The sequence below is a fragment of the Carassius gibelio genome, chromosome B16 (genome assembly GCF_023724105.1).
Source record: "Carassius gibelio isolate Cgi1373 ecotype wild population from Czech Republic chromosome B16, carGib1.2-hapl.c, whole genome shotgun sequence".
NCBI lineage: Eukaryota > Metazoa > Chordata > Actinopteri > Cypriniformes > Cyprinidae > Carassius > Carassius gibelio.
Window position 1 is genome coordinate 28,678,358 of NC_068411.1, and position 15,027 is coordinate 28,693,384.

At 35.2% G+C, this 15,027-nt stretch overlaps 1 protein-coding gene across 1 annotated transcript in view; it reads right to left on the reverse strand.

The window, feature by feature from the left end:
- Window positions 1-7,617: 7,617 nt before the first annotated feature.
- LOC127974684 (eukaryotic translation initiation factor 3 subunit H-A) overlaps window positions 7,618-15,027 on the reverse strand; it is a 59,432-nt gene continuing 52,022 nt past the window's right edge. Inside the window, exons 6-8 of the mRNA XM_052578137.1 lie at window positions 14,770-14,890; window positions 9,696-9,828; window positions 7,618-7,835 (exon numbers count right to left, since the gene is read on the reverse strand). Coding sequence (XP_052434097.1) covers window positions 7,738-7,835; window positions 9,696-9,828; window positions 14,770-14,890 — 352 coding nt within the window. The 3' untranslated portion in view covers window positions 7,618-7,737. The remainder of the gene's footprint in view (window positions 7,836-9,695; window positions 9,829-14,769; window positions 14,891-15,027) is intronic.

Below are 15,027 nucleotides of genomic sequence, written 5' to 3' on the forward strand. Positions count from 1 at the left end.
CTCGTTTGATCCTTTTATACAGTCAAAGCCGAATGAATAGCCGATTTCAGCTGACAACGATGATCACAAAAGGCCATTTAATAAAATGCTTGCTATGACAGACCGCTAGTGTTGGGGTAACAAGTTACACTAATAGTAATGCTTATTACGGAATCAAAATACTGGACACATCAAATAGATCAAAACAAAAGTACATATATTTTTCATGTTTCAAAAGTCCTTGAAACATTATTTTGAATAAATTATGAACTTTTGAACTTTCTATTCATCAAAGAATAATGAAAAATAGTCATCACGTTTTTCACAGAAATATGAAGAGGCACAAATGTTATTTGTCAGGTCAGATGTTTTTCATCAGCAATTCAGTATATTAGAATGATTTTTGAAGGATCGTGTGACTCTGAAGAGTAATGATGCTAACAATTCAGCTTTGCATCACAGAAATAACATTTTAAAATGTATTCAAATAGAAAAAAAAGTTATTTTCCAATTCTGCTGTATTTCTGATCAATTAATTGCAGCATTGAGCACATTTCTTTCCATTTTTTTTGTTCCAAAATCTTATAGGCAACATTGCTGTCTGCTGTCTATATGAACTCCTCAAGCAGACTGACTCACTATGTTGCTAGGCTGCATAGTACTCTAATTAACAAAAATACCCAGCACACGTAATAAACCTTGTAATACAGTCTGTTTTCTGTACTTTTAGACAATTACAAATTGTATTCGTATGCAGCAATTTTCTAGCTTTGCTATATTCCCACTGAGTGTTTCAGTACATAGTGAGATTGCCTTTCTAACAGCTCTTGTATCTAGGCCACACGTTTACATTAAAATGCAGTCTACTTAGGGAGCTCAATAGATTTTGGAACAAGCATCTTAGCCAACTGACACCACTGTGCTTTTGCTGGACAGTTTGAAATTCACCTCATGCTACAGCCATTGGTAGAGCAGCGTCATGCTGCAGAGGGACGTGCGGAAGATCTGTGGAGTGGAATGGTTAGAAAAATTTAAAGAAGATGAAAACAGGTTATTTTTTCAGTGTTCAAATACCTTTCCAGTTTAATATGCAGATATTATATGAAGGCTGTCCATCCTGATTTGATGACCAGGCCAAAGCAGCGATGATTCAACCTTTAGAACGGGTTTAGGGTGGAAATGTTGGGGGAAAATATGATTTCTTAAAGTTGTAAACAAAACAGATTATACAAGAAAATTTCCCAATAAATTAAATGCTGACATTTTTACAGTTGTGCCAATTTCTCCATCACTTTTTCAGTGTAAATCCACAGCATCATTACTCAGCTCAGTGTAGATTCAATTCAGTTCAATAACAGTGTCATTATCCAGCGAAATTCAATTCAGATTTTATTCTCATCCCAAAGTGTCAGTACAGTTAAATCAATGACACTACTAAATATAAGTGTTCAGAAAACAGGTTTCATCTGGTGACATTAGCTACTATAGTGACAATTTAATTTAACATTAAGGAACGCATTAGAAATGAAAAAGCTTAATTATCTTGCTAAAGCTTTATAATGAGACCTAATGGTTTGTAACTTTTTCCTTCATGGGCTGTCAGAGCTGTAGTGTTTCTTTGCATATATAACTCGTTCATGTGTTTAGTTAATGGATGTCTTAATACTTCTCCCATGTGTCACAGTACACGTTTTGATCACAGATGGTTTCAAACAAGGATTCAATTTGTAGTCCTGGATTAGACACGTATTTGCATCAACAAACATCTCATTACGTGTGCATTGTCAAATTTTCTTAAAGCTGAAATGTTGTTTCTACGTCTTGCGTCACCAAACGGAATCCCTAAAACATTTTCTGAACACTTGTCAAAACAAAGATATTTTTGCCTGTTTTATCATCCACTAGACACAAATCATAAGCTTGATTGCTCTGAAAAGTAAAAGGCACACTCCTCCTCAATACACTGAATGATTTGAGGTCATGTTAAAAGTGATTAAATACCACTATAAATATGTCCATTAGAGAATATCAGTATATTTGGGCTCTTTGTAATCAGATCATTTGTTTGTGCTGAACTTCATAAAGACTTGTTTGGCAGCTCATTTGTGAGTGAGAGCCATATGGTTCACTCATTGGGCATTAAATATTCCTACTGGCACAACGATCAGATTTTGACAGATAATTTGTTTACAGTGTGACAAGGTTTTTGCAGCAAACAACTTATTTATGAGGTGCGATAGCAAACAAATATGTGAAAGACCATCTAGATGCTGCTCGTCTTTTTGGAAAGCGGAGATTTCTTCCCATACGCACATGTGCAAAGTCATTTATGCTATCATGAAGAACAGCTCAGAGCTCTCACTTGAAGGCCAAGAGAGTGGAAAAAGGCAGCGATTTCAGCTCTGAAAATTGGGTGAGAATTTATTCCTCAGTTCCTGAGGTAAGCAATGTGAAAACGCTGACACTTCGGGAGAATTTACCGGCCTCCAAACCTTGAACGAGTTTCTGAAAATCAAGGTTAACCCGCACAGAAAGCATTTGTCTAAATCACCTGCAGGTGTCTGCAAAAGCCAGTCTGGGTCATCCGCTGCCTCTCTGACAGGAAGAGAGCGTAAGTGGTCTTGGACTGTCTGCTCAAAATGTAAAGAACATATCAAGCTTTTAGTGTCACAGCTCATTCTGGGGTTTCCTGGATACTGTTACTGGCCAATTTGTTAACAATGGCCGCTTGGAATGCAGCGTGACACCAGTGCCACTGGGAAGCCCCAGGGTGTCACTGAAGGGAAAGAAAATTAGCCACCGTGAAATCATAATGGACAATTCTTATACTTTTAATGGAATATTTCAGCATCTATTGTAACTTGTCTATTTTTTCGCTATCTTCGCCATTAAAAAAAAAAAAAAAATCATTTATGATAGTCAGAAAAGACAATATGAATTAACTTTGTTTTGTCATGCAGCAAAATGAAGATTAAATCATTATATTACATGTTGAAATCAAATTTGCAACCCAAATTCACCTCTGAATTAGGGCTGAAAATATATAGGTACAAAATTACGCAATATAATAATAGTTTCAAGTGTTATTATTATACTTATTGTTTCATTATTGAACTACTTTTTAACAAGAACATTATTTTATCTAAACAGTAATTACTGCAACTAGCAAAGTAGATTAAAATGTTTAAATACAAAAACTACTATGTGAAACTCTAGTTAAAATAGTTAAGACCTTCTTAACAGCTTTTCAGTTCATGAGAGAATATTATACATAAGCTACATGAAAACAAATGAATGAAAATTAAATTTATTAATGAAGTGAACATCTAATATTTATCTACAAACATACACTAAAGCATTGTAATTCATGTAAAAAACACCAAGTGATCAAACAAAACAATGAAGCAGCATTGGGAACGGTTCAGATATTATATGTTTAGAAATGATTCCGACTTCCAGAGATGAACAGAATGCAGCATCAAATAAGTTCAAGGAATAATCATATTTATTTGTACCAATATAGCCAATGTATAATATCAATAAAGCACTATAGATGTAGGTTAACAAATCAATGAAAATAGCCTTCATTTTTGGAACGTTCAGAAATTGGCAGCATTCTATCGCTATTGCACTATAGGATATTCCAAAACAAAGCGAATTGCGAATAAATGAATGGAATGAAATGCAACACCAAACAAGTTCAAGGAATAATCATATTTATAACAATATATAAAAACATATAAAATGAAATTGATATATGGAATGTTTTTTTTTTTTTTTTTTTTTTTAAATGGCAGCTTTCTATCGCATGGTTCCAAAAAGGAAGTTGGAAATTCCGAATTTGTGAGTGGAATGCAGCATCAAATAAGTTCAAAGAATAGTAATAGCCTATAAAGCAAAATATCAAATAATACATCAAAACATGAATAAAATAGGCAGGCTATATCTTCATACATTAATATCATTTAAATTAATATAAAACTATGACTGACGAGCAACACATCAATGACTCTACAGTAGGAGAGTTTCAGAAATCAGCAGCATTCTATCGCACTATTAGGAAGTCGGATATTCTGAATTCTAGAGTGGAGTTGAACGAGTGCATGAATTCTGCGCTGTATGTAGAAAAAGAAAAGAAAAGCAGATGCTGTAAAGTGGGGTCAGCTACAAAGCCAAGTCAGTCATTGGTTTATCCTCTCCATCAGCCACTCGCAGCTGACAGAAGCTTCTCTCGGGACGTGTCACGTCATAATTATTCCAGACAGTTTAGCAGTAAGTGTAGATCAGTCTGTATTAAGCGGCTTGTGCTTCATGATGAAGCATCCCACAACATGCGAGTAAAAAAAATACCATAAAAAATGGCTTAATTCCCTGAAGGATCCTGACAGACCGCGGAAGACCGTTCTAACGCGTCACGAGCGGGATGAGCGCGTGGCGGATTTAAGCGCTGTGATGGATACGGTATCGTTATGAAACCGTTTAAAACACACGGCCTGTATCTCCCAGCCCACTGTATTTTCTTGTCTTAATCGGCAATCTTTCGTATTTCTCCTCATCACGTAAATCCTTCATTCATCTCTCCCACCCACACCTTTGCTAAATCAATATTTTCTTTAGGTTTTGAGGATTTACAAGATTACTTTTGGAAGGGTGGGGAGAACTCTTCTCGGCTCCTATCGCTGTGCTCAGAGAATCTGCAGTTTCCATGGCAATTTCAGAGAGGATGAGAGTCATGACTTAACAGTGAGATAACTCGTTTCATTTTATTAAGCCGAGGCATTGTCCATCATTACTGACACGCTGATTCTGAACAGCTGCTGTTTTTCATCTTCGCGACATATTTCTATAGGTCGAGGCAGCGCGAGCCTTGCGTTGCACACAGAGATCCTCGCGAGGGCACCGAGCTGACGGAGCGACGCAGACCTGCGTAAACATCTGAAGGATGAATGACAAACCGGGAACACGGAGTTCTGCCGTATTCCTCACAAAATATCGAGTGCATTCAGAGTCTCGAAGTTAGTTTTGCTTATACAACTCGTTTTCAAAGGAAAAAGAACAGCACATCCTTAGTGTCGACGACTACGTGATGCTGGGAGGATACTTATTAGGTCTAGTTAGCCTTCTTAGCATTCTTACTTTTTATGCCACGTCACTACAGCTCACGTCACTTTTTTTAATTAGTTATATTAATTTTAGAATACATTTATGATATTTAAAATAGTAATACATTTATGTCTTAATCATGTTCATGCATTAAAAACCAAAAACTTTTAGTTTGTCTGAAAATGATTTTGAATTTCAATAGAGAAAGCTTCTTTTAGCGAGACTGTATAGTTCTACCACATCTGCTGTAACAGCATTAACTGCACAAGCGTCTGTTTTAGGATGTTTTACAGTGGCAGCAACCAATTATGTACATAGTTATGTTGCTAAGCTTAGAGAGTCATTTAGCTTATTGATAGGAAACATACAGTATAATCAACTTTTTTGCATCTTGGTGCTTTTTTAACAAGCTCATCGTAATCCGTTCTGGCATTGGCTTCTGTGAAGTATACATGCTGTTTTGCATGAAGCAATCTATAAAGCAGCATAATGTTGCAAACCTACCTTTCATGTCAGGAGCCCACCTATGATGCTTTAAAATGACCTGAAACGAACTGCTGCTTGCCAACTAACTGAAAGTGTTTTTATAACTACGATTTAAATAGACAGCAGATGTATCTTCTTTACAGCGACCTCCGATCACACGCAATCACTCTTGCTTTGTTGGAAGTCGCATGAAGATCTTTACATACCAAAGACAGCATTCTGCAGCGCCGATAACCTGCTGTGGAAGTACATGAGCAAGAAATGCACTGCTGTTCATACCACACATAATTATTTGTGATTAAAACCAGAGGTGGGTAGTAACGAGTTACATTTACTTCGTTACATTTACTTGAGTAATTTTTCGGGGTAACGAATACTTTTCGGAGTATATTTACAGATGGGTACTTTATACTCTTACTTGAGTACATTTTTTGGGAAAAATCTGTACTTTTACTTCGTTACTGTGGGCGACGCCCCTCTCGTTACTTTATCTTAATGCAATAAATGCTTCAGTTTATTCCAAACGCGCCGTCTACTTTTCTCTGGACAATGAGCGATGCCCATTCGCGAATGATTCATTCTTTTGAGTCAACTCTGTTCAAAGGCTTGATCAAACCAATTGGCAAACGAGTGAATTGGTTCATGAATCAGTTTGATTGAGTCGTTCAGTTCCATGCTGCACGCGCTGAGCTCTGAAGCGGTTCACTCAGAGTTGTAACGTTTAAGAATATTAGCAGCGTTGAAAACGTGGCTATGGAACTGCACTGAATTGAAAGCTAATCTGCAAAGGCTATTATTTGCTTGCGATGGAGATCCTTATTAGATGAACGCGTGTGCTGTCTACTGTTTAACAGGTAATAACTTGGGCTACATTCGATTACAGTACACGATACCACTGTGACATTAGTTTGTTGTACGTGTGTGGCTTATAACAGGTTGAATGCAGCTTCCAAAAGACAAAGAATAGCCGATTAAGATTTTATTAATTTTAATACAATCACACCAGTGCGAGTACGTTCAGCAAGTCATATCATCAGCTGCTAAATTCAGATCTGTGATCGCTTGCTGGTGCTGAGCCAGAGACAGACGCGTTTTTACAGCGCTGCGCATTAACCAATCACACACGGTTCTGTTGAGCTTTTGAATGCAATGGCCAATCAGAGGTGTTCCGATGAGTCATCGCTGAAATGCCGGTGCTTCCTTCACTCGCTCACTTACTGAATACCTCTTTCTGCCGAATTCTCTCGTCAGAAACAACAAAGTGCAGATGTGTGTCCGAATCTATAATTAAGATATTGATTTCACAGTGTTAACAGTTTCAGTGATTTTAATGGTAGTTTCTGAGAGTGAATGAAATCTAGACTGTCAGTGAAAATTATGTTTAATAATGTAAATGTTATTTGCTCTCTTTCTGAACAATGAAAGATTAGTAGCAATATTTATATCACATTAATTTTCAATGTTAAATTCACATTTAAAATAAAGTCAGTCGTATTAAAAATATGTTATGGCATGATACCTATATTTGTTACTTAAATAAACAGACAGGGTTTTATAATAAATTACATAAATTGGATTAAAGGCTGATGAAATATATACATTTATACACACACACATACATTACATACATTTTTTGTCTATATATCTATATAAAAAAAGGCTCCGTATATATGACCCAAAGTAACTAGTAACTAACTACTTGAGTAGATTTTTTATCCGATACTCTTTTACTCTTACTCAAGTAACTATTCAAGACTAGTACTTTTACTTTTACTTGAGTAAATATTTCTAGAATTACTTTAACTTTTACTTGAGTAAAGTTTTTGGGTACTCTACCCACCTCTGATTAAAACCGATCCGACAGCCTCATTAAAACACCCCAAACCAGAGTCATTTAGTGCACAAACCCAGTGTGAAAGCAAGTCTGAAAGCGGAAAAACTTCAATGTATTACCAGTTTATTTCCAGCTTTGCCAAGTAATCAGACAGCAGGATTCTTCGGCACATATGCTGCAAGCTGGATAATGAATAAGCATCAAAAAGGCGGCAATGAGAGATGCATATATCTTTATTGTACCAATTACAAAGAGATCATCTCTTAAGCTCATTATAATGGTTTCTGTTGGAGGTTAGAGATGGAGAAAGGAAGATGCATCACTGTTTTGTCTCTTTAGCTGTTGTGGCCCTGCAGCGCCTCTGCCATGAAGAGTTTTCCGAGGTTCTGCGAGGTGAACTCCTTAATGTTCTGACAGTAGTTGTTGATTTGTCCTTGTGAAGAAGCAGAAGGAAACAAATTAATTATATACAACAAGACCAAGCAATATTGATTATTCAACTGGAGCGACTATTTACAGCCAGGAGTGAACAGCAATGGTCTGGAGAAGCCAGACAAACCACAAGAAAATCTGAGTTTGATGTCAAGGACTTGGCGTTTGACAGCAGTTCCCAATCCTGCACTGCACATTTTAACCCTCTGGTGCTCTTTGGTCAGTTTGGACTAAAAATTCAGTTTCATTTTTTTTTCTTCAGTACTTCAGAATGCTATGAAACTTTGTAAAGGTTTTGGCACTTATGTGAACACACACACACACACACACACACACACGTTTGTTTTTGTGAAAAGTGGGGACAATCTATAGGTGTAATGGTTTTTATACTGTACAAACTGTATATTCTATGGCCCTACACCAACCCTACACTTAACCCTAACCCTCACAGGAAACTTTGTGCATTTTTACTTTCTCAAAAAAACTAATTCTGTATCATTTATAAGTGTTTTGAAAAATGGGGTCATGGGTTATGTTCTCATAAGTCACCCTCTCCTTGTAATACCTGTGTCATACCCATGTCATTATACAGAGTTGTGTCCTGATATGTCACAAAAACAAGAGCACACACACACAAAACAGACATCGACATGATTTTTAAAACAAAATTAATTTTTAAGATGACAACCTCAAACTTGGAACAGATTATGTTCAGATTTATGACTTTGGTTTTCTTGCGTTTTCGGAAAATATGGGATTTATTTAAAATTGAAAAAGAACATAATAGGGACCCTTTCAAGTGTGTGTTTCAAAGCATTCAACAGTTTAGGTTTAGTCTCAAAAAAGTGGCTAACAGATGATAAATGGATTATAATGGCAGCATACAAAATATTACATAAAAACACTATTAAACTAATATAGTACATTTCGTTTAATCAAAATAAAGGTAATTTTTGACTGCCTCATGAGCAGCACCAGAGGGTTAAATCTGACACACCTGGCTCAGGTCTCAGAGCTCAAAATGAAATTAAAATTTATACCATATAAATCAGGTGTGTGGACTGAGGAGTACATCCAAGGTTTCTCTATTTATACATTGTTTTTGCAAATTCTAAAATGTCATGGTAATGGTATTTAATTGGCTAACAGATGTGGTTTTGTGATAATTGACTTGTAATGGCCTTAGTGCATCAGGGCTTAGGGCTGAAAATTGCACACACACACACACACAAAAAAAATCCATAATGTTTCATGGAGTCATTATGTCATGGAGTTTCATAGCTGTAAAATTTCCAGATCTTAATAAAAAATGTAAAAATAAAATACTATAAATAGTCATATTTATGATCATTAATAAATGTGTTTTTGTACAAACAAACATTTACCAAAAATATATATGTAAAAAGTTGCCAGCAAGTTTTTTTTTTTTTTTTTTTTTTGACAGGGAACTTTCTCCCCTTTTCCCAAAGTGCGTGTCCAACTAGGTACTGGCTCAACTGGGACAGCAAAGAAGAAAGAAAAAAAAAAAAAAAATATTATTGAGCCCTGACTACATGTAGAAATGGGCAAAATTAAACTTAATTAAATAAAATGAATCATGTTGATGGGGGACTATTGACAAGCTTAGTACTTAATCATCCTCTTCAGAGATGATGGTTGTCCAATAGAAAAGGCCAAATCTAGCTGCGACTCCATCGTGATTAAAAACATGGTGTGAAGATTTAAGACCTGCAGTTATTCCCATTCCCATTTAAACAGATCCATTCATTGCTGGATTGATCAATTCTTTTAGACAGAGGACTATAAATTTCCAATGCCCTGCAGAATATGCTGGAAGAAAAAGCCATTTAACTGAAGGTACCTGCGATGAGGAGTGTGTCCATGCGAGCAGGCGCCTGCGGAGGTTTGAACATCTTACTGATGTCTTCTTCCGGCAACGGAGGCTCTCCACGACTCTGCCGCTGGGCGTTTTCCTGCTGCCTCCTTTGGAGATACTAGAGGAAAAGAGAGTGGAAAAGAGGAGAGAATGAGTCGAGGAGAAACTAGAAACTTTTCATGGAAGAACTTGGCGTGACCCAAGCAGCATCAACAAGACAAAAGGTTTTCAAAGATGAAAACTGAACCAAAATGGAATAAAGAAGGACTGCAATTCCAAACAACAGATGCATTTCTGGCTTGAGGACACTTGAGGATAACTGCATGCTGTGATGCTGTGCAATGGTCAGAAATCACATCTATTTGACCAAGACATTTACATGACCTTATGACAACTTGTGACTACATTTTAAGTCTTAAAATATGTGTAGACCAAAAAAAAAAAAAAAAAAAAAAAAAACAGTTATTGAAAAATAAGGAATAAACAAGCAAGAAACTAAAAAATAAAAATAAAGAGCAATAAGTAAATAAAAAGAAATAAAGAATATTCAAAATAAATATTCATAAATAAGAGAAATAAATAAAAAATCAACTGCATAGAAAAGAAATATGAGAACAGGAGAGAAATGAAGAAAAGAAAGAATAAATAGAAATAATTAAACAGATAAAATAAATAGAAGAGAAAGAGGAGGTAAAGAAAGCAAAAACCAAAAAATTAGAGAAATGTGGATAGAAAAATAAAAACGGAAAAAATAAAAAAGAGAGATTTAAAGAAATAAAATGAAGATAAATAAAAGGAGAAATTAAAAGGACAATTAACTACAGATTATAAAGGTACAGATATAATTTTTTTTATAGTAGAATAAAAGAATTAAAATGATTCAACCAAATTAAAGGAATCAATAAATAAAAACAGAAATGTATAAATTAAAATAAAAAAGAAATACAGAGAAAAATAAGAAATTAAAAATAAATAATAGAATAAGGAAATATAAAGAATAAAGTGAGAAAAAGAACTATAAATGAGAAATAAAAGTGGAGATTAAAAAGGATAATAAAAAATACAAAGGGTCTCATTCATGAAACACGAGCAGAAAGAATTTTTGTGTAAATCGCGTGTAAAGTGGTTTTGGCGTAAATTTTCGGATTCATTAAAACGTATTTTCCAAATATTAGTTGGTACGAAAGAAATCTACACCTGCTCCCAGCCACGCGTAAATAGTGCGTTTAACGTCTGAACGTTTTGCTCATTAATACGGCTGCTTATAATTCACCTTAATCTGGTACATATTTACACAGCATTTTGAAAAAAATATTATATATAGTAATTACATACGGTTTTTCTTTTAACTTTTATTATGAGACCCAGTAATAGGATCTGTAATATGCTGCCAAACTTCTTAGTACTTCTTAATTTTTTAGGACCTGATACGCCACTAGTACGCTTGAAAATAAAATGTGGCGTTTTGAATGAACTTCTGATAATAAAACTTCAATTTATGCAGCTGAGAAATGTTTCTTTTTCAGTCGCTTTTGAGAAGACATGTTGAAATCCTTCGTTTGGTGTCATAATATGATGCTCATATATAGTTGTCAGTCGGATTTAATAGGCGGGATTTATGGTAATTGAGAGTGAGCGTGCACGCGCGTCCCATTTACGACTGATTGGAATTCATTAACACACACACACACACTTCACTATCACATCTGATGTTTACGAAGTTTTTGTGAATCAGGAGAAGAGTTTTCGGGAAGTTCTCTTTACGCGCAAATCACTCAGGTATTTACTCGTATATTTACGAATGTTTCATGAATGAGACCCAAAGAGAATAACAACAACTGAAAAATAAAAAGCAAAACAAATATATAAACACATAAATGATATGAAGCAGCTTTGTGTTTAATCCACAGGTTAATTCAAAATCTGCATTACTGAAAAAAAAGAAGTAGAAAAATAGACTATATCCACAGTGTTAAGGTGACATACCACCCACTGCTGACAGTACTTCAATGTACAGGTTGATCTGACATATCTCAGCACAAGTCCTCCATCTGCCCTAGTTTTTTCAAGCTCAACCATTCAGGGTTTTTCTTTGTGCAGTAAATCACACTTTAATATATGTTATATTCATAGAAAAAATGACGAGTGGAACTCGTATCCTATCTGAGTTGGTGCGACTTATGTAACCGTTGAGGATAGCGGCCATTTCTGTTGAAATTAGGCATATGATTTAGGAATGCAAACTGCCAACACAGCGGCAATTCTCTTTGATATTAAATGGTGATGGATGCGGGTCATTTGGTTTATATGGTTCACCGGGGGACCGGCGCGCACAGGGCTGTGTGGAGGCGGAGACAGGAAGGATATGATCGATGACAACAGTAATTACGGCAGATTTCAGCGTGCTTGATATAGGAGCCGTTGTGGTGACCTGATCGTGACCAAGCCGCTGGGGTCTGGCCTCATTTACGGCACTTTTGAGGGCACCCTTTAAATTTCTTTGAAAGGATCAACCATCCTGTCAAACAGGAAGTGCTAACGGTCTAATAAACACTGAAGTCTCACTGGAGAAACATCCCCCTGATTGCAGAGTGCATTTTGTTCTGGAAGAAAGCAATGTTTTTCAAAGTGCTAATGAGGCAAGTGCATCAGGCAAAAGGCGTAGAGAAAATAAATTCCATATTTCACAAAAATAAAAGCCATTTCAAAACCAACCACGATTTAATTCAAAAGAAGAAGTTTAGTAGATTGTCTCAGTTGCTCTTTTTCATATAATAAAAGTGAAAAATGGTTGTTTCTCTTCACAATTCTATTAGAGAAAGGAAAACAGATCATGTAACAGCAGTCTTATTTTATTATTAAGAATATACTATTTTTATATTTATTGATATTTTTAATTCACTTTTATTTGTATATTTTCATGTTTCATTTTTGTTTAGTATTTTTGTGTGCTTTTCTCATTTTTACTGGTCTTTTTTTTTATAAAACATTTCAATTTAGATTTATTCCTCATCTTGAGCTTCATTATTTATTTATTTATTTTCTGCACATAAAATTTTTATTTTAACTGTCAAGGAAACATTTCTAATGCGGTCCAGCTACAAAAATGACAAAGCATAACAAAAGTACCATAAAGACACTTGTATATTTTCCTGGGAATATAGTTTTAAACAATTATTTTATAGTGAGATCAGTGTTATTTTATCATTATGCATTTTTATTAACTTATTTATTTTTTTTTCCAGGTTTCATTTTAGTTCAAGTTTTAATTATAATTTTTTTTTTTACTAACTAATTAACATTTTCCATTGAGCTACTTTCTCTTTAATTAACTGTAGGCTTTGTTCACTGCTGAAGACCATCACTGATTTTTCTGATTTCCTATAGCTAGAGCATTTCCACCTGGGAAGAGCAACTCTCCAGGGTAGAGAACAAAAACAGAAACAAACTTTGACAAATGTGCAACCATTCCAGCCGATTCTATCATAGTCATAGCTTGATGATATGTTGTCATGGAGCGACTTGAAAAATAGGGTTCGGCATTATCTGATTTCAAGGGTGGCCTCTCTTCAAATGATCCCGTTGTACTTAAATAAGGTCAGATATAACACAACTCCATACAAAATGAACCCAGAAGAGTCCAGTACTATTTCACGCTCCTCTTTCTGTTGTCAGGTGGTGCTCAGAACTCATGTTTACAGAATGCCTGCAAAGCAAAAACCTGACAATGTCAAGGGCATTTTGGCCGATTTGTCAGCCTTGCGAAATGATAAAATTATGATTCTGAAGCAGGTAAGTATTGAAAATTAAATGGCCCTCCTCTAAACACTAAATATCCATCATTTGAATTTAAGTTTTAGTAATTATACTATTATGTTTTTTTTATTTACTTTTTTCAACATTTCTATTTAGATTTAGGTTTTATTTTTATTCATTTTAGTGTTTATAAAAACGTATTTTGTTTCAGTTAGCTATTGAGGCAACATTTGTAATTTATTCATAATTATATTTTGCTTCAGTTTTATTTAACCTGTTGAATGTCACTCACGTTTTTGAAGATAGACTTGAATGTGCATGATACAAACCTAAATTTTTATAATTCATGACTGAAAACATTTTGTAACATGATTTTGATGTGCCATTTACATGGTAATGCAATGTCTGATTTTAAAATGGGTTTTAAAGGATGAATTTTGAGATTTGATGTTTTCAAGTGATATATAACTTCTGATGATTTCTAAAATGTGATAGAGAAAAAGGCAACGAGGAAGTCTTTTTTTTAAACAAAGGTCAAAACTCTTTTTGTAATGTAGATTTCTGTCGGTGTACTCTTGTCATAAATTAATCTATTACTTTTCCTACATAATTTTTTACAAAAAATATTGGTAAAATATATATTTGGGAGCCTTAGACCTTTCCAACGATATATAGTTTGTCAAGATTAGATTAGATTTGATTGTAATATAGTATAGTCAATGTAGGCGTCCCGTATACGGGACGGGGGGACATTTAACAGGTTAAAAAAAAAACAAAAATCTATTATCATTGTAACATCATCATCCTCCAGGAAGTGACATCATTTTGGAAGGAAAAAAAAAACTATTACCATTTACTAACGCTTGTAAATTTGTATGTATATTCATTATCAATTATAAAGTTTATGCATCTGAGCTTGACCAGACCATATTTCTGAAAGTCCTTAAATTGCATAACTTCAATTACTCCATATGCATGATGAACACTTCATCTTTCACTAGCTCTATTCTCACTCCTTGTTGGTTTTACTTTCAAAAGTATTGATTATGAAAAGCAGATTTTGAACACTGAATGCATTAATATAAAAGCCTCTGCATTTTCTTCAAGAGTACACGTGCATCCAATCAACCTCTTCTGGACCTGCGCTCTTATTCTGTAATTACACATTTCAGCCACTCTAAACGACAGCTCTGGATGAAACCACACTGCAGTGCATGCGTTAAAAAGCCAATTCAAGAGAGAGCGACGGCGTATCAGATCAGCGGCCACAGAGGAAGAAACAGATGGGAAAAAGCAAATGTACCTGCTGCTTCTGCTGCTGCTGTTTGCTGAGGTTGCGACAGTACGTATTGTACTTGCCGATATCTTGGCTCATGTCGTCCATGCGGTCCATCAGCAGCTGAAGGCTCTTTTCCAGGTGGTTACTATGGCAACAGATTGACAGATAGTTTAGTCAAACAAAGTTTGCATTTGCTGACTTACAAGTGGCCACCAAATATAACCTTCTCCTGGTAGATCGTCTCCGTTCCAAACCCTATGTAGGCAGCATATTAGAAGGCTG